Source organism: Oncorhynchus mykiss, chromosome Y (genome assembly GCF_013265735.2).
Source record: "Oncorhynchus mykiss isolate Arlee chromosome Y, USDA_OmykA_1.1, whole genome shotgun sequence".
In the NCBI taxonomy this organism is placed as follows: Eukaryota; Metazoa; Chordata; class Actinopteri; order Salmoniformes; family Salmonidae; genus Oncorhynchus; species Oncorhynchus mykiss.
Genome location: NC_048593.1, coordinates 19758992 through 19778231, shown reverse-complemented (window position 1 = coordinate 19778231; position 19240 = coordinate 19758992). Strand labels below are relative to the sequence as shown.

Here is a 19240-nt window from a genome sequence, read left to right as displayed (position 1 = left end):
GAGAGCATGTGTTTTCAGCTAAAAGCCACTTAGTCCTGCATGTTGATGTGTTGAGAAATAAGTAAGTGGGGGGGAGGGGGGGGTACAGATGCTTCTCTTCCAATTTGGTCGTTAAATGTCACTGATTTCGCTGCACTTAGTATTAGACATTCCGGCGTAGAACTCCTAATGAAAGGCGCTACAAATGGCTTTGGATTGATAAAGACAAGTTAAGCTTATTAACTTGACTGAAATAGTGTGATTTGATTTGATTTGAAATAGTGTGTGCTGTTGTCAGGTTATTGCTAGTATTTTTTTCTGAAGCGTTACAATAGAAAGGCTAGATATAACAGACACAATATGAAGGCACTTAGATGGAGATAGATAAGCTCTTCATAAAGCACTTTGTTGAGACCTAATACTTAGTTCAAATTGATGCCTCTGCTCGTGATATACTTCTACCTTGTAACATATACGATTTTGGCCCTGTTTTACTGATTATACAACATCTTCATTTGACTACAAGCAGTAAAAGGATTTATGGCAATATGCAGCTCATCGAACGTGGATTGCGTTTGGAAGTTACTTGTCGATTGTATATCATTACTGAATCTGACCATTCAGACAGATTTAGCTTGTATCAGTAATAACAAGGCAAAGTCCAAGTCAAAACTCAAATGATGACCATATATTAAATCTTAGGCCGAAGCGGTGCTTTTCCATCCAAACAATATGCCTCCATCCAAACAGAATTAATTAAACAACTGTGGTCTAATAGCAATTTGTAACAAGTCGTGCAAATAGAAAATTAAATATAACATAAGCAATATACAGTGCCTTGCGAAAGTATTCGGCCCCCTTGAACTTTGCGACCTTTTGCCACATTTCAGGCTTCAAACATAAAGATATAAAACTGTATTTTTTTGTGAAGAATCAACAACAAGTGGGACACAATCATGAAGTGGAACGACATTTATTGGATATTTCAAACTTTTTTAACAAATCAAAAACTGAAAAATTGGGCGTGCAAAATTATTCAGCCCCCTTAAGTTAATACTTTGTAGCGCCACCTTTTGCTGCGATTACAGCTGTAAGTCGCTTGGGGTATGTCTCTATCAGTTTTGCACATCGAGAGACTGACATTTTTTCCCATTCCTCCTTGCAAAACAGCTCGAGCTCAGTGAGGTTGGATGGAGAGCATTTGTGAACAGCAGTTTTCAGTTCTTTCCACAGATTCTCGATTGGATTCAGGTCTGGACTTTGACTTGGCCATTCTAACACCTGGATATGTTTATTTTTGAACCATTCCATTGTAGATTTTGCTTTATGTTTTGGATCATTGTCTTGTTGGAAGACAAAACTCCGTCCCAGTCTCAGGTCTTTTGCAGACTCCATCAGGTTTTCTTCCAGAATGGTCCTGTATTTGGCTCCATCCATCTTCCCATCAATTTTAACCATCTTCCCTGTCCCTGCTGAAGAAAAGCAGGCCCAAACCATGATGCTGCCACCACCATGTTTGACAGTAGGGATGGTGTGTTCAGGGTGATGAGCTGTGTTGTTTTACGCCAAACATAACGTTTTGCATTGTTACCAAAAAGTTCAATTTTGGTTTCATCTGACCAGAGCACCTTCTTCCACATGTTTGGTGTGTCTCCCAGGTGGCTTGTGGCAAACTTTAAACAACACTTTTTATGGATATCTTTAAGAAATGGCTTTCTTCTTGCCACTCTTCCATAAAGGCCAGATTTGTGCAATATACGACTGATTGTTGTCCTATGGACAGAGTCTCCCACCTCAGCTGTAGATCTCTGCAGTTCATCCAGAGTGATCATGGGCCTCTTGGCTGCATCTCTGATCAGTCTTCTCCTTGTATGAGCTGAAAGTTTAGAGGGACGGCCAGGTCTTGGTAGATTTGCAGTGGTCTGATACTCCTTCCATTTCAATATTATCGCTTGCACAGTGCTCCTTGGGATGTTTAAAGCTTGGGAAATCTTTTTGTATCCAAATCCGGCTTTAAACTTCTTCACAACAGTATCTCGGACCTGCCTGGTGTGTTTGCCTTGTTCTTCATGATGCTCTCTGCGCTTTTAACGGACCTCTGAGACTATCACAGTGCAGGTGCATTTATACGGAGACTTGATTACACACAGTTGGATTGTATTTATCATCATTTGTCATTTAGGTCAACATTGGATCATTCAGAGATCCTCACTGAACTTCTGGAGAGAGTTTGCTGCACTGAAAGTAAAGGGGCTGAATAATTTTGCACGCCCAATTTTTCAGTCTTTGATTTGTTTAAAAAGTTTGAAATATCCAATAAATGTCGTTCCACTTCATGATTGTGTCCCACTTGTTGTTGATTCTTCACAAAAAAATACAGTTTTATATCTTTATGTTTGAAGCCTGAAATGTGGCAAAAGGTCGCAAAGTTCAAGGGGGCCGAATACTTTCGCAAGGCACTGTATATAGTTACCACAGCTGTTTGTTTGGTTTTTAACGTTTTCACCCTAGTCTTCAAGACATGTCCATGCGTTTAAGTGCATTTGGACACAGCTAATTGTGCATTCTTCACCATAAATGTTGTTGCCGTTTACTCACAAGGGACTGTTCATTAGACTGTTTAGATTATAAAACAGGATACATCTGCTCATTTGTAATCCTACTTCAAAGCATTTTGGAATTACAATTGTATAATTTACATTTCCACCCAGTAGGAAATCCGTCTGCATGCCATGATTATAAATCTGTCATAGTTGGTACATGTTTATGATGCTCTGGGTGTAATTCCCCAGTAATGTTCCACTTTCTCAATGTTGTCTCTCTCTTTCTTCCAGTCTGTGTTGGTAATAACATACAGGGAGCCTGATAATCCAGAGTATAAAGAGTTCCAAGATGAGCTCCACATTAGAGCCCAGAAGGACTTTGATGTGAACATAGAACCCTCTCTGGTAAGTTGTGTGAAATCCTGCCACATCTCAGCCACTGCTATAATCATTTATACATAGTAATTAATGGATTTCTTTGATTCATTAAACACTCGACTCCTTCTTTGTGAAGATTAATGGCGTTTTGGCATCTAACTGGGCTCAACCAGATATTTAAATCGAGATAGAAAGGGAGTAGAGCCATGCACATTAGGGTCAAAACATAATTCCATGCAAATAGTAAACAAAAGCTGCATTTGTGAATGAAGATTATGAAGACTACTCTCTTGCTGGCTAATGTACAGACCTCCATTTCTTTCAGATGGATTTCATCGCTGGCTGCTTCTATGATGGCTTTGTGATGTATGCTAAGGCCTTGGAGGAGACGCTGGCGGAGGGGGGCTCCCAGAGCGATGGAATCAACATCACACAGAGGATGCAAAACCTGCGATTTTGGGGTGAATATTATGAGTTGATAATGGTGCTGCTTTTAGTTGACTTTGCAATCATCCTTTTTGTGTCAGTTGGGTAGGAAACCTATTTTTGCATTATGACTGATTTGAAAAGTCTAAATGTGAAGATTTTTTGTGTTTTAAGGGGTTACAGGACTTGTGACCACAGACAAAAACAATGCTAGGAACACTGATTTCAACCTCTGGGCAATGACAAACCAGGAATCTGGAGAGTATGGGGTAAGTGTTACTTCTGCAGGTAGATCTATTTCTTTGACCTTTATTTAATTAGGCAAGACATCTAAAGCTTTGCTATTTTAGAAGCCTCTCACAAAAAGACACAACTTGCTATTTTGTCTTTCAGGCAAGTTAACTTTACAGTCACTTTAAAGTCATGACAGTTATTATTATTCCAAAAAGGACCAATCGTTTATCAACATTACACAATTTGTTGCTAATTTACCATAGTGGTAGACAGTGCACCATTATTTTATACTTTATGCAAATATGTTCTGATGAGTGGCCATACGTTCACTATGACGAAGGTACTTTCAGGTTCGTTTTGAGTGTGACTTTCAAGAGAATCCTTGAGTTCCCCAAGTAAACACTTGGCAGTATCAATGTGTTTTCCTATGTAAACATTCAATAACAGTGTTCATTTTCAAATTCCTGCTTTTACAATATCCCACAGTGGAGATGGATGCAGAGCTATTCTTTTAAAGCCTCTTGTTTATTTATTGTCAATTGCTGTAGCCAACATTTCAATAGAAATGTATATTTCTAAACTACAAAAATATCTGTTGTCAAAATATCAATTTGTGCACTTTATGATTTTAAAATGGATCTCAATAGTAAACACGGTGAGAATAAATAACAACAGTGAGTGAGAGCAGTACTTTCGGGGGACCGATCTAATCCGTTCCAGATGTTAGTTTTCTGTAATTACTGTAACAAGAATTTCCCTCAACTACTCTCCGCATACTGAATTGGGGAGCTGAAAACCCAATGCTTTGCTTGTGCATTGCCAATTTGCCATCAATGTATTTAAAAGCAAATGTTCAACATCATGCAAAGACTAAAGGCTATTACTGTTTGGGAGATATTCTGGGGTCATTACTCTTACTGATAAGTTGGGTAATTGATCAGAGTCCACTAACCTAACTAAAACTCCTTGATGTGAATAAATCACTGATTCGAAAGACACGGTTCTATTGAAACCAGCAGCTATTGAAGCCATTGATGACTGGTTGAGTTGAATGGCCCCCCTGCTCCTCAACAAACTTGTACAACCTGCATAGTTCTTGTGGCCCTCTCAGTGGGGCTGCCCTTCTCCTTCACAGACTGAGTAGCAGGGAGGACCCAGCCCAACATGCCTGTCTGGCCCTCCACAAGGGAGGCAGGCTATATTGACATTCTCCAGCAGCTGGTTAGAGACACTGGAGTCATGTTTCACAATGCCCTTCTGTAACAAGGGAAGCTATTAACAGGGCTGGCAAATGCCATATCATCAAACAATAAAGCTCCCGCCGCCTGAGATGAAAGAACACCGTTTCTCAGACAACCTTTTCAAAACTACCAATTTGTCTGAGAAGGACCAGTAAGTCAACGATACCCTGTCCTGCTTTATACATGAGCATATTTTAATGTTTCACATTTTAGTCATATGGTTATTTATTATGGGCATGCCCCCAAAACATTCAGGCCAAACTTTTGCATTCTTCACTGATGGGCTTTCATGTTTTAAAGGCATTGAAGGAGAGTAGCAGCTATTTTAATATGCAGCTTTAATGCTACTGTGAAATTTAAACAGGCTCTCGTTTTCATAATACTCTGCGGTGTGATATTTATTGGAAGTGTGAGAAAAAGGGCTCCTTTTGATTATGTAACATGCCTCTTATTCATCCCTCTGAATGTATCATTTGGGAATCGAGTTTGTAAACAAAGCAAAAACTTTTCCTTGGTGTTTTGCAGCTTGTGGCCCATTACAATGGAACTAACAAAGAGATCATCTGGTCCTCAACGGAGAGGATTCATTGGCCCAAAGGGAGCCCACCTCTGGATAACCCACCGTGCGTCTTCTCTTCTGATGAGCCTATCTGCATTGATGGTAGGTCAAGTAGGTTGGCTCCTGTACAAGTGATTTAATGGTTAAGTCAGGTGCTTATATAGTATTACAGCAGTTTGAATAATTATTTGTAGTGTTGTACCGTCTTTGTTGATGCTACAATTGAAGTTGGAGGTTTACATACACTTAGGTTGGAGTCATTAAAACTCGTTTTTCAACCACTCCACAAATTTCTTGTTAACAAACTATAGTTTTGGCAAGTCGGTTAGGACATCTACTTTGTGCATGACACAAGTCATTTTTCCAACAATTGTTTACAAACAGATTATTTAACCTATAATTCACTGTATCACAATTCCAGTGGGTCAGAAGTTTACATACACTAAGTTGACTGTGCCTTTAAACAGCTTGGAAAATTCCAGAAAATGATGTCATGGCTTTAGAAGCTTCTGATAGGGTAATTTACTTTATTTGAGTCAATTGGAGGTGTACCTGTGAATGTATTTCAAGGCCTACCTTCAAACTCAGTGCCTCTTTGCTTGACATCATGGGAAAATCAAAAGAAATCAGCCAAGACCTCAGAAAATAAAATCTGGTTCATCCTTGGGAGCATTTTCCAAATGCCTGAAGGTACCACGTTCATCTGTACAAACAATAGTATGCAAGTATAAACACCATGGGACCACGCAGCCGTCATACCGCTCAGGAAGGAGACGCGTTCTGTCTCCTAGAGATTAATGTACTTTGGTGCGAAAAGTGCAAATCAATCCCAGAACAGCAGCAAAGGACCTTGTGAAGACGCTGGAGGAAACCGGTACAAAAGTACAGTTCTGTGAAAAGGTATTTTTTTTTGTTGTTTTTTTTACATTTCTCACACTTAAATGTTTAAATTAATCAAAGAAATTTAAATATTACACAAAGATAACCAAAGTAAACACAAATTGCAGTTAAGTGATGATTTTATTTATTAAGGGAGAAAAGCTATCCGAACCTTCATGGCCCTATGTGAAAAAGTAATTGCCCCCTAAACCTAATAACTGGTTGTGCCACCCTCAGCAGCAACAACTGCAATCAAGCGTTTGCGTTAACTGGCAATGAGTCTTTCACATTGCTGTGGAGGAATTTTGGCCCACTCTTCTTTGCAGAATTGTTTTAATTCAGCCACGTTGGAGGGTTTTCGAGCATGAACCGCCTTTTTTAAGGTCACGCCACAGCATCTCAATCGGATTCAAGTCCGGACTTTGACTAGGCCACTCCAAAACCTTCATTTTTTTTTTTTTTTTTTTTTTTTTTTTTTAACCATTCAGAGGTGGACTTGCTGGTGTGTTTTAGATCATTGCCCTGCTGCAGAACCCAAGTGCGCTTCAGCTTGAGGTCACGAAATGATGGCTGGACATTCTCCTTCAGGATTTTTTGGTAGAGAGCATAATTCATGGTTCCATCAGTCACAGCAAGTCATCCAGGTCCTGAAGCAGCAAAGCAGCCCCAGACCATCACACTACCACCACCATATTTGACTGTTGGTATGATGTTCTTTTTCTGAAATGCTGTGTTACTTTTACGCCAGATATAACGGACGCACACCTTCCAAAAACTGTCTCGTCAGTCCACAGAATATTTCCCCAAAAGTTTTGGGGATCATCAAGATGTTTTTTGACAAAAGTGAGATGAGCCTTTATGTTCCTTTTGGTCAGCAGTGGTTTTTGCCTTGGAACTCTGCCATGGATGCCATTTTTGCCCAGTCTCTTTCTTATGGTTGAGTCATGAACACTGACCTTAACTGAGGCAAGTGAGGTCTGTAGTTCTTTAGATGTTGTTGTTGGTTCTTTTGTGACCTCTTGGATGAGTCGTCGCTGCGCTCTTGGGGTAATTTTGGTAGGCCGGCCACTCCTGGGAAGGTTCACCACTGTTCCAAATTTTCTCTATTTGTGGATAATGGCTCTCACCGTGATTCGCTGGAGTCCCAAAGCTTTAGAAATGGCTTTGTAACCCTTTCCAGACTGATAGATGTCAATTACTTTGTTTCTCATCTGTTCTTGAATTTATTTGGATTACTTCATTTTGTTAGACAGGTTCTATTTAAGTGATTTCAGGTCTGGCAGTAATCAGGCCTGGGTGTGATAGTGAAATTGAACTCAGCTTTCCAAAAAATGTGATTTAACCACCAGTAAATTCATGATTTAACAGCTTTGTCACATAGGGCCATGAAGGTTCAGATAGCTTTTTTCCCTTAATAAATCAAATTATCACTTAAACTGCATTTTGTGTTTACTTGGGTTATATTTGTGTAATATAAAATTAGTTTGATCTGAAACATGTTGTGGGGGTGCTTTGCTGCAGGAGGGACTAGTGCACTTCACAAAATAGATGGCGTCATGAGAGAGGAAAATTATGTGCATATATTGAAGCAACATCTCAAGACATCGGTCAGGAGGTTAAAGCTTGGTCGCAAATGGGTCTTCCAAATGGACAATGACCCCAAGCATACTTCCAAAGTTGTGGCAAAATGGCTTAAGGACAACAAAGTCAAGGTATTGGAGTGGCCATCACAAAGCCCTGACCTCAATCCTTTTGAATATTTGTGGGCACAACTGAAAAAGCGTGTGCGAGCAACGAGGCCTACAAACCTGACTCAGTTACACCAGCTCTGTAAGGAGGAATGGGCCAAAATTCACCCAAGTTATTGTGGGAAGCTTGTGGAAGGCTACCTGAAAAGTTTGACCAAATTTAACCAATTTAAAGGCAATGCTACCAAATACTAATTGAGTGTATGTAAACTTTTGACCCATTGGGAATGTGATGAAAGAAATAAAAGCTTAAATAAATAATTCTCTCTGCTATTATTCTGACATTTCACATTCTTAAAATAAAGTGGTGATCCTAACTGACCTAAAACAGGGATTTTGTTTACTAGGACTAAATGTCAGGAATTGTGAAAAACTGATTTTAAATGTAGTTGGCTGAGGTGTATGTAAACTTCCGACTTCAGCTGTATTTCATGTGCAACATGGTTTTTCATGGAAGGCATGTATAGATGAAACATTTGAACACTGTGTAAGGAGAAACACTTCTTTTGAATAAATGTACATGTATTAGATAATAAAGAATAATTAGGTAGGCCACAGCAATGAAGTGATATGGTATCTATAGATAACGAATGAGTGTTGCTTCTCATCACCCTCCCAATCTCTCCAACAAGTGGAGTCCATCCACAAATAATGATCTGATGTACGAATCTGGCTGTCTGTTGCCAGTGGCACAGGAGGAAGACTGGCATGATGATATACAGCATGGTTCCCCAACTGGCATGATTTTATTTGCCCCCCTCTACTTATTTCTACTTGCACATCATCATCTATCACTCCAGTGTTAATTTGCTAAATTGTAATTACTTCGCTACTATGGCCTATTTATTGCCTTACCACCTCACGCCATTTGCACACGCTATATATAGACTTTATTTTTTTTCTATTGTGTTATTGACTGTATGCTTGTTTATTCCATGTGTTGTTGTTTGTGTCGCACTGCTTTGCTTCATCTTGGCCAGGTCGCAGTTGTAAATGAGAACTTGTTCTCAACTAGACTACCTGGTTAAATAAAAGTGGAATAAAAATAAATAAAACATTTATTTTTTATATACAACACTAAAAACAACAGCAAGTCAGCTCCAAGTAATTTTGGAAATCTGTTCCAAAGTATTCCCATGCATTTTATATATATATATATATATATATATATATATATATATTATGTACATTTGTATATGATCACATACTGTGTATAATGTTTGAAATTGTTATGTTTTAGTCAAATATTTTATCTGTTTGGGCTTCTTTCGGTTAATTTGCAGTCTACAAATGATTAGTAATTATGTTCCTGCTCCCAGGCCATACGCTCAAGAGAAAATCGGCCCACGGCTGAATCTAGTTGCTATACATTATGCCTGGTGAACAAGGTTAAGAGACCAATAGGATCCTGCCTTGTTTAGGAATGACCTTCTGACTTAATTAGCACGAGTTGGACTGAAGGGGAACTGGAATGACGCCCCACAGATGGTCACTTAAAGAAGAATGGTTGAAAAAGACACATTTGAAAATACGATGTAACAAGTGGTGGTTTGAATATATCTTCAAGAAGCCACAAGTTTGAGTTTAATTTAGGCTAGTGTGGCAGTACAATTAGTTATTTTTTAGGAATTTCAGGGTGTTGAAATGTTCCTGGTGGATATTGTGCCTGAAAGTGCAAATACAGAATATATTTATTTCAGGAATGTATTGTGGTTTTTTAAATCATAATTTGGTTCGCTGTATTTTCAGCTCACCTTCCAGTGCTGGGGATTGTAGCTGTTGGGTCTGGCTTAGCCCTCATCATTTTTGGAATCTCCAGCTTCCTCATTTACAGGTGAGTTGTTTTGTTCACGCAGGCTTGTGCTCTGAAGACGGAGTAGTTGAAATAAACATCTTTCATCTTGGAGGGAGGGGACGGAGAGACGGAGAGAGAGAGAGCGATAGAGAGTGAGATATTTATTTATAAGGAACACAAAGGTGCCAGCATGGAATTGACATGACTGTTGCCAGGAGCAACTGCTCAGCAGCTGATGGTGCAGAAGTATGTCAGTTGCCAAGGCAAACTCCGTTACACTACCTGGCCTAAATACAGTGCCTTCAGAAAGTATTCACACTTTTTTCACATTTTGTTGTTACAGCCTGAATTTAAAATGGATTCCATAGAGAATTGTTTTGCCACTGGCCAAATACCCCATAATGTCAAAGTGGAATTGTGTTTTTAAAATTATATATAGATTTTTGAATCTCTGTACCCCACACATACAATTATCTGTAAAGTCCCTCAGTTGAGCAGTGCATTTCATACACAGATTGTACCACACAGAGCAGGGAGGTTTTTCCAATGCCTCGCAAAGAAGGTATAAAAATTTGACATTGACTATACCTTTAAGCATTGTGAAGTTATTAATTACACTTTGGATGGTGTGTCAATACACCCAGTCACTACAAAGATACAGGCGTCCTTCCTAACTCAGTTGCCGGAGAGAAAGGAGACCGCTCAGGGATTTCACCAAGAGGCCAATGGTGAATTTAAAACAGTTACAAAGTGTAATCATCCAGGCTGTATCACATCCGGCCGTGATTGGGAGTACCATAGGGCGGCGCACAATTGGCCCAGCGTCGCCATTTGCAAATAAGAATTTGGCTGTGATAGGAGAAAACTGAGGATGGATCAACAACATTGTAGTTACTCCACAATACAAACCTAATTGACAGAGTGAAATGAAGGAAGCCTGTACAGAATAAAAAATATTCCAAAACATGCATCCTGTTCACAAGGTACTAAATTAATACTGTGAAAAATGTGACAGCGTTATATTTGAGGCAAATCCAATACAACACATTGAGTACCACTCAACATATTTTCAAGCATAGTGGTGGCTGCATCATGCTATGGGTATGGACTGGGTAGTTTTTCAGGATAAAAAATAAACTGAATGTTGCTAAGCACAGGCAAAATCCTAGAGGAAACCCTGGTTCAGTCTGCTTTCCACCAGACACCGGGAGATTAATTTAACTTTCAGCAGGACAATAACCTAAAGTTACAGTTTTGACTTGAATCTGCTTGAAAATCTATACCAAGACCGAAAAAGGTTGTTTTAGCAAGGATCAACAAACAGTTGAATGTTGAAAAGAAAAATGGGCAATCCAGGTGTGGTAAGCTCTTAGAGACTTCCCAGAAAGACTCACAGCTGTAATTGCTGCCAAAGGTGCTTCTACAAAGTATTGACTCAGGGGTGGGAATACTTATGTACAGTTGAAGTCGGAAGTTTACGTACACCCTAGCCAAATACATTTAAACTCAGTTTTTCACAGTTCCTGACATTTAATCCTCGTAAACAATTTCCTGTCTTAGTTCAGTTAGGATCACCACTTTATTTTAAGAATGCGAAATGTCAGAATAATAGTAGAGAGAATGATTTATTTCAGGTTTTATTTCTTTCATCACATTCCCAGTAGGTCAGAAGTTTACATACACACAATTAGTATTTGGTAGCATTGCCTTTACATTGTTTAACTTGGGTCAAACGTTTTGTGTAATCTTCCACAAGCTTCCCACAGTAAGTTGGGTGAATTTTGTCCCATTCCTCCTGACAGAGCTGGTGTAACTGAGTCAGGTTTGTAGGTCTCTTTGCCTCCACACGCTTTTTCAGTCCTGCCCACCAATTTTCTATAGGATTGAAGTTAGGGCTTTGTGATGGCCACTCCAATACCTTGACTTTGTTGTCCTTAAGCCATTTTGCCACAATTTTGGAAGTATGCTTGGGGTCATTGTCCATTTGGAAGACCCATTTGCGACCCAGCTTTAACTTCCTGACTGATGTCTTGAGATGTTGCTTCAATATATCCACATAATTTTCCTACCTCATGACGCCATCTATTTTGTGAACTGCACCAGTCCCTCCTGCAGCAGAGCACCCCCACAACATGATGCTGCCACCCCCGTGCTTCACGGTTGGGATGGTGTTCTTCAGCTTGCAAGCCTCCCCCTTTTTCCTCCAAACATAACAATGGTCCTTATAGCCAAACGGTTCTATTTTTGTTTCATCAGACCAGAGGACATTTCTTCAAAAGTACGATCTTTGTCCCCATATGCAGTTGCAAACCGTAGTCTGGCTTTTTTATGGCGGTTTTGGAGCAGTGGCTTCTTCCTTGCTGAGCGGCCTTTCAGGTTATGTCGATATAGGACTCGTTTTACTGTGGATATAGATACTTTTGTCCCTGTTTCCTCCAGCATCTTCACAAGGTCTATTGCTGTTGTTCTGGGATTGATTTGCACTTTTCGCACCAAAGTACATTCATCTCTAGGAGACAGAAGGTGTCTTCTTTCTGAGCAGTATGGCGGCTGCGTGGTCCCATGGTGTTTATACTTGCGTACTATTGTTTGTACAGATGAACGTGGTACCTTCAGGCGTTTGGAAATTTCTCCAATGGATGAACCAAACTTGTGGAGGTCCACAATTTTTTTCTGAGGACTTCTTTTGATTTCTTTTGATTTTCCCATGATGTCAAGCAAAGAGGCAGTGAGTTTGAAGGTAGGCCTTGAAATACATCCACAGGTACACCTCCAATTGACTCAAATTATGTCAATTAGCCTATTAGCCTATCAGAAGCTTCTAAAGCCATTACATAATGTTCTGGAATTTTCCAAGCTGTTTAAAGGCACAGTCAACTTATTGTATGTAAACTTCTGACCCACTGGAATTGTGATACAGTGAATTATAAGTGAAATAATCTGTCTGTAAACAATTATGGAATAATTACTTGTGTCATGCACAAAGTAGATGCACTAACTGACTTGCCAAAACTATAGTTCGTTAATTAACAAGAAATTTGTGGAGAGGTTGAAAAACGAGTTTTAATGACTCCGACCTAAGTGTATGTAAACTTCCGACTTCAACTGTACATACATACTCATTCAAGGGTTATCTTTATTTTTACTATTTTCTACATTGTAGAAAAGTAATGAAGACATCAAAACTATGGATAACACATATGGAATCATGTGAGATATTTTTCTGTGAGATATTTTTGTATTTCATTTCAAATAAATTAGCAAAGAATTCTAAACACATTTTCACCTTGTCATTATGTGGTATTGTGTGTAGATGGGTGAGGAAAAACATTTGATTTAATCCATTTTGAATTTGGCCTGAAACACAGCAAAACGTGTAATAAGTCCAGGGGAATGTATACTTTCTGAAGGCACTGTAGTTGTAACGCCTGCATCGTTACACTCGCATAATAATCATTAACACGTTACTTTGTTATTATTCTTTACACTGAATGTAGACTGAGATCTTTGGTTGATCCCCACTCACATTGTATTGAACTTTGTGAACTGATCTAGAGTTGTAGTGAGTTTTCAGAAATAAGTTATAGTTTTGCATAATTGGCTTTTTAATTGCGGTGGCAAAAAAAACCCGCCCGTGTGCTTATGCAGCTGCTGGAAAAATAATTGGTACTCTGAACCCTGTTTATCTAGAGAAACATGGAAATGTTTGCGCTTGCTCTTCATGCAGTTGGAGTTTTGAGCTGTAAATAAAAGCATCTGCTGTCACCCCAAATATTGATGTTAATATTGTCCGTCACAGGTGGAACCTTGATAATTCATATTAATTATGTTTTAAATATTAAAACATTAATTTGCCTCTCTATTTGTCAGGATGTTAATGACCAAATCTTTATCTTTCCTTATCACAGTTTCTTTAAAATGTATGCCTGGGCCTCCCGAGTGGTGCAGTGGTCTAGGGGTCTGTGCCACCAGAGACTCTGGGTTCGCGCCCAGGCTCTGTCGCAGCCGGCCACGACCGGGAGGTCCGTGGGGCGACGCACAATTGGCCTAGTCTTGTCCGGGTTAGAGAGGGTTTGGCCGGTAGGGATATCCTTGTCTCATCGCGCACCAGCGACTCCTGTGGCGGGCGCAGTGCACGCTAACCAGGTCGCCAGGTGCACAGTGTTTCCTTCGACACATTGGTGCGGCTGGCTTCCGGGTTGGATGCGCTCTGTGTTAAGAAGCAGTGCGGCTTGGTTGGGTTGTGTTTCGGAGGACGAATGGCTTTCGACCTTCGTCTCTCCCGAGCCTGTATGGGAGTTGTAGCGATGAGACAAGATAGTAACTACTAACAATTGGATACCACGAAATTGGGGAGAAAAGGGGGTAAAAAAAATGTATGCCTTAGAGACTGAAAAGTGATACAGAAACAAGTGCATAAAGACATATTTGTGGAGCATTAGCTTTAAATTAAACTCCATGGTTTGGTCATATATGGGGTTCTCTTATACCAAATGTGAACACACATTCTCTCACGGACGTCACCATTTATTGTGTGATTTTCTTCCATGTGTATCGTGCACCATTCAAAGGAGGGTCAGCTTAGCTTTCTAATGACGTCTGACTAGGGTTTAAATGTGTGTGCAGTGTGAGGGGGAAGTTGAGCAGAACCTACTAGGCTATGTAGTTTAATGGAGAGTTGGTCCAGCAAAGGTATTCACATATGGGATTTATGAAACAATAGAGCTAGTGTGGAGCCCCACACTCTGGTGCTGCGGCTGCCAGAGGCCTGCAAACGAAGGCCTTTAAATAGAAAAATACTTTTTGGGAAGAGATAATTGGTTTAATGGTGTTTCCTGCCCTGAAAGGTTGCGCTGCTCCCCTGCAATGATGTGAAATTTCCATTCTTCCATACGGGCACAGTCCAGAGAGCTTATATACCCACCGGCATGGAACAAATAACGTTACAAAATGAATTGTTTGTTGATTTGTGTATCTGGTTTTTGTTTTTACTAATTGTATCTGATCAGACACCAACTTATCTTGTAGTTCTTATTGTTGTTTGGTACAACTTATGTCTGTTTTTGAAGTTTCTGAATTCAAACCCTATTAAAAACAGAATTTAAAACAGTTTCCTGATTAGTCAAGGAGTCACTTGAAAGCCCAGTGCCTTTTTTTAATACTCTAAACTGCCTGGAATGCAGGGCCATGGAGGTTTTCAATGTTAGGACCCAGCGAAAGGTTTTTGGACTGTTTGACTTGAAAATGTGCTCTAAAAGAAACAAATAATAGTCTCTTTTGGGGCCAACTCGGGTGGCTCAGTAGAAGCATAAAATCCACCAATATGCAAACGCAGCAATAATCCACTGCCACCATCTGGAAGTGTTTTACACCTTTTAGATTGGCCTGGAATGTGTGGGCTCTGCTCTTTTCAATGTGTCAAACTAATAAGGATTTCCCCCTCAAAATGCTCACTTTCTCAACATTTGAGCTATGCTTGAGGAAAATAGTTTAATTTTAAAAACATGGACTTTTTGCAGCAAATCGGTGAATGCTGAGAAACACCAGGTCCTGAGAGATCTGCACCAGATGTGTTGATTCACTTGGATATTTTTTTCCAAGTCTCGGAGTGACTGCCAGTTATACTGGTGTTTTAAAAATAACACCAGAAAAAATGTCCTGAAATCAGTGACCTGAAAATTAAAATGTCAATAAATATTTAAGTGGGCTATTTTTGGTCACCCAGTATTTTCTGTTGGCCTGTTAACTTGCAGTTACAGTAACTTGCAGTTCGATCAACATCACGGAGGACGCATTGTAGCGTTACATTATTACAGACTTATTATTCACTATACCACAACTTATATTTGATCATTTTTTTAGTAGAACTGTTTACAATTCAAACTATACCCTCTGACAGTGTTAGACTACTGAACCCAAATCATTCAACAACTGCATTTAACAGATAGTATCTGAGAAAATATCACTGACAAAAAGATGAATATCTCATTTGAAATGGCAAGTTTCAATTCTGTTGAAAAATCACAAATACATTGCTCATCAGTAATGATTCTGTCATGGCTGATGATTCTGTCATTTCTGTTTCGCCAATCTGATAACAACCATTCCATGCATACTGCATCCACATGTGAGCGTTCAGTTCTGTGCCTTTGTTGTAAACCCCTTTATTAATGTGTCCTCCTGCTGTTCCTGTTGAAGGAAGCTGAAGCTAGAGAAGGAGTTGGCTGGAATGCTGTGGAGGATAAAGTGGGAGGACCTGCAGTTTGAGAGCCCCAACAAATACCCCAAAAAAGCAGGCAGCCGTCTGACCCTCTCACAGGTACGTTTGTCTCTGAAATATCCTGTCAAGACTCAAGAGTTCAAACCAATGAATGGTCTGTAGTATGTTGAATATTAGTCATTCAGAGCAATCTCATATTATGACATGCTGGTTGCCTAAAAGATTTCCTCACAATTTGATCTTAATATTGAATTTCAATTTATCAGTAGTCCTGGCACTGCAGTGCGTCAGAGATTAAGACGTTCTTGTTTCTCTGGCAGATTAGAATTCCATTTTAGTCAGTGAAATGAAAGGCTCATCCTCTCTATAGACCTAAAGTATCACAGAGGATAGATATCTGTCTCTGGGTACTATTATTGGTGTCATTATTGTTTAGTAGCAAACAAAATAGCAAACATGGCATTAACATGTGTTAACATGTCAGTGTCTACATACAGAACATGTTTTACACTGAGAGAGAAACAGAGAAAGACAGAGAAGGAGTGAAAGACGGTCCAAATCATTTGTTAGTTTACACATTCTTGAAAGTCTTCCCAGTGGTTTATTGAAGGTTGCTGGGTTTGCAATGGCAGACTCATATTAAATGATTGTTAAAATATCCCTAAGTCTGGCCCATACATACATACAATTCATATGAAAGAGATTTTGTTTAACAAAGTAATAGCTTGTCAACAAAATGATTGGCACCCCTGTTCTATTTTCATGTTATCTGACCATAGCACCACCTGGAGTTTGATCAACTGCGTTGGCACATTGGATTGGAACCGGTGCTTTGGTCAGGTGACATGAAAATAGAGCTCTTTGGCCACACACGCCAGTGGTGGGTTTGGCGTTGAAAAACAGAAGCATATGCAGAAAAATGTGGTTGTGGATCTTTTTTATGTTTTGTCTTCCACTGGTCCTGGGGCCCTTGTATCATGAACTTTACCAAGTACCAGGATATTTTAGACAAAACCTGGTTGCCTCTGCCAGGAGGCTGACACTTGGCTGCAAGTGGATCTTCTAGCAAGACAGCAACCCCAAGCACTAATCATAATCCACAAAGAAATGGTTAATTGGCCATAAAATCAACATTTTGCCATGGCCATCTTAGTCTCCGGACATGAACAACATTGAAGCCCTGTAGTTTGAATTGAAGAGGGCAGTTCATAAGAGCAGAGTAGACCAAATAATATCAAGGATCTGGAATATTCTGTGTGGAGGAATGGTCTAATATCCCTCCCAATGTGTTCTCCAATCTCATACAATTTGTTTCAAAAAGGCTCAGTGTCATTATCCTCACAAGGGGAGAGTGAGAAAATTTCAAACAGGGGTGCTGCTAATTTTTTTAATAATATTTTTATTATTTGTTAAACAAAATCTATTTCTCTGAGCAATTGTATTAGTATAAAATAACAATTTATATATTTTTTAGCTCAGTATTTGTATTATTTCATAGTCTTTTTTTTGCTCATCTTTATCAAGGGTGCCAATAATTACACACTTACAGTACACATGTACAGGAATTCATGCACACACTTTCTTCATTACAAGTTTTCAGTCCAATTCCTGGGATAAAACTGTGGAAAGCATGTTGATTTTCAAAACTAATGTATTTTCCAGTATGCCATGTGTTGCCAATATTTGCATTATTTACTAATATGTGGTGCATGCTGACACTTAATATATTCCCTCACTCCCTTTTCATTCACCCTGTGCACGCTCGTTCCTACACGTACATCTCCCCAGAATTCTGTTTTGCATATGAAAACATGCCAATTCTTCATTTACCTGGCAAATATACACTGAGCCTTTTTCAAAAATGTTTTGAGATATGAATAAAATGTCAAATCTCTGAAAAGAACTCAATTGTATCAGTGAACGTTGTAGCGTTGCATTGTATATTTGTACATTTAATAATAACCAAACTGAACCTAATTGTAGTGTACCTGAACATTTCTCTGACTGTATCTTATCTGAGAAAGGATACTTGTTACTCCTTCCAGAGAGGCTCCAGCTACGGCTCCTTGATAACTGCCCATGGAAAATATCAGCTATTTGCTAAAACAGGCTATTTTAAGGTAAGGCTTTCTGAGTTCTGATATTTTCAACTCCTGCTCACTCCTTCACACCCACACATGTGCATGCTCACAGAGGAGATGGATAGGAGAGTGGGCGAGCTCCGCAGAGCTCAGCTCAGATGGCTGGTGAGACACAAGAGTGTGGTTCACATCCCACCTCGCAGTCTGGACACCGCTAGCAACTTGTTGTTGTTGTTAATGTTTCTGTTTAACGAGTCTATTGAGAGGGTGGAGGAATATAATATCAATGTCAGGTCTTGAATGTTGATACGTGGCTGTTGGCTACATGTAACAATTTAGTTTGTTCTTCTATTCAACCATATAGGATTATATCCCTATGATCAAGTATCCAACGTTTGTGTATTTTTCTCACTTTTTCTAGTTAGAATTCACACCTTGGATTTGATGGTATTTCTCTGTAGATTGACTTATCTTTACATATCAAAGTGACAGATATAACTCTCCATCTCGGTAGCATAGAACAGATGTTAAATATAGCTGGCATATATACCATACACTATTATATCTACACTATAGTCCACCTATTGTCCCGTGTGTTTTCCCCTTTACCTTTCAAGAATTCTGTGAAAAATATACGTAGATATGTTCCCATTAGCATTATATTTGTCCTTTTCATTCTTCCCAACGAATGGATGCCTGTCCGTCACACAGATCCCATAGATGGTCACATTTAGGTCTCTCCTATTGAATTGTCACAGTCATAGAAAAATAATACTATAGGCCAGGGTTTCCCAAACTCGGTCCTGGGGCCTCGCAGGGGTGCCATTTTGTTTTTGCCCACCACACAGCTGATTCAAATAATCAAAGCTTGATGATGAGTTGATTCTTTGAATGAGCTGTGTAGTGCTAGGGCAAAAACTAAAATGTTCACCCAGGGGGGTGACCCAGGACTGAGTTTGGGAAACCCTACTAAAGAACATATCTCTATAGTCCCAGTACACTACACAGCAGTCTGTCGCTCAACCTGCAGTAGAAGGTTTTTAATCTCCATCTCTTTATCTCTTTGACACAGGGCAACCTGGTGGCCATCAAACATGTGAACAAGAAGAGGATCGAGCTGACCAGACAAGTGCTGTTCGAGCTCAAACATGTAAGTC

The 19240-nt window shown here is 39.5% G+C and overlaps 1 protein-coding gene across 1 annotated transcript in view; it reads left to right on the top strand.

Moving 5' to 3' along the window:
* The window catches only part of LOC100136307 (atrial natriuretic peptide receptor 2), a 47308-nt gene that overhangs the window by 7661 nt on the left and 20407 nt on the right, over positions 1–19240 (top strand). Inside the window, exons 3-10 of the mRNA XM_021590867.2 lie at positions 2814–2927; positions 3226–3361; positions 3501–3595; positions 5327–5462; positions 9737–9821; positions 15981–16101; positions 18048–18122; positions 19156–19233. Of these exons, the coding sequence (XP_021446542.1) occupies positions 2814–2927; positions 3226–3361; positions 3501–3595; positions 5327–5462; positions 9737–9821; positions 15981–16101; positions 18048–18122; positions 19156–19233 (840 nt within the window). The remainder of the gene's footprint in view (positions 1–2813; positions 2928–3225; positions 3362–3500; positions 3596–5326; positions 5463–9736; positions 9822–15980; positions 16102–18047; positions 18123–19155; positions 19234–19240) is intronic.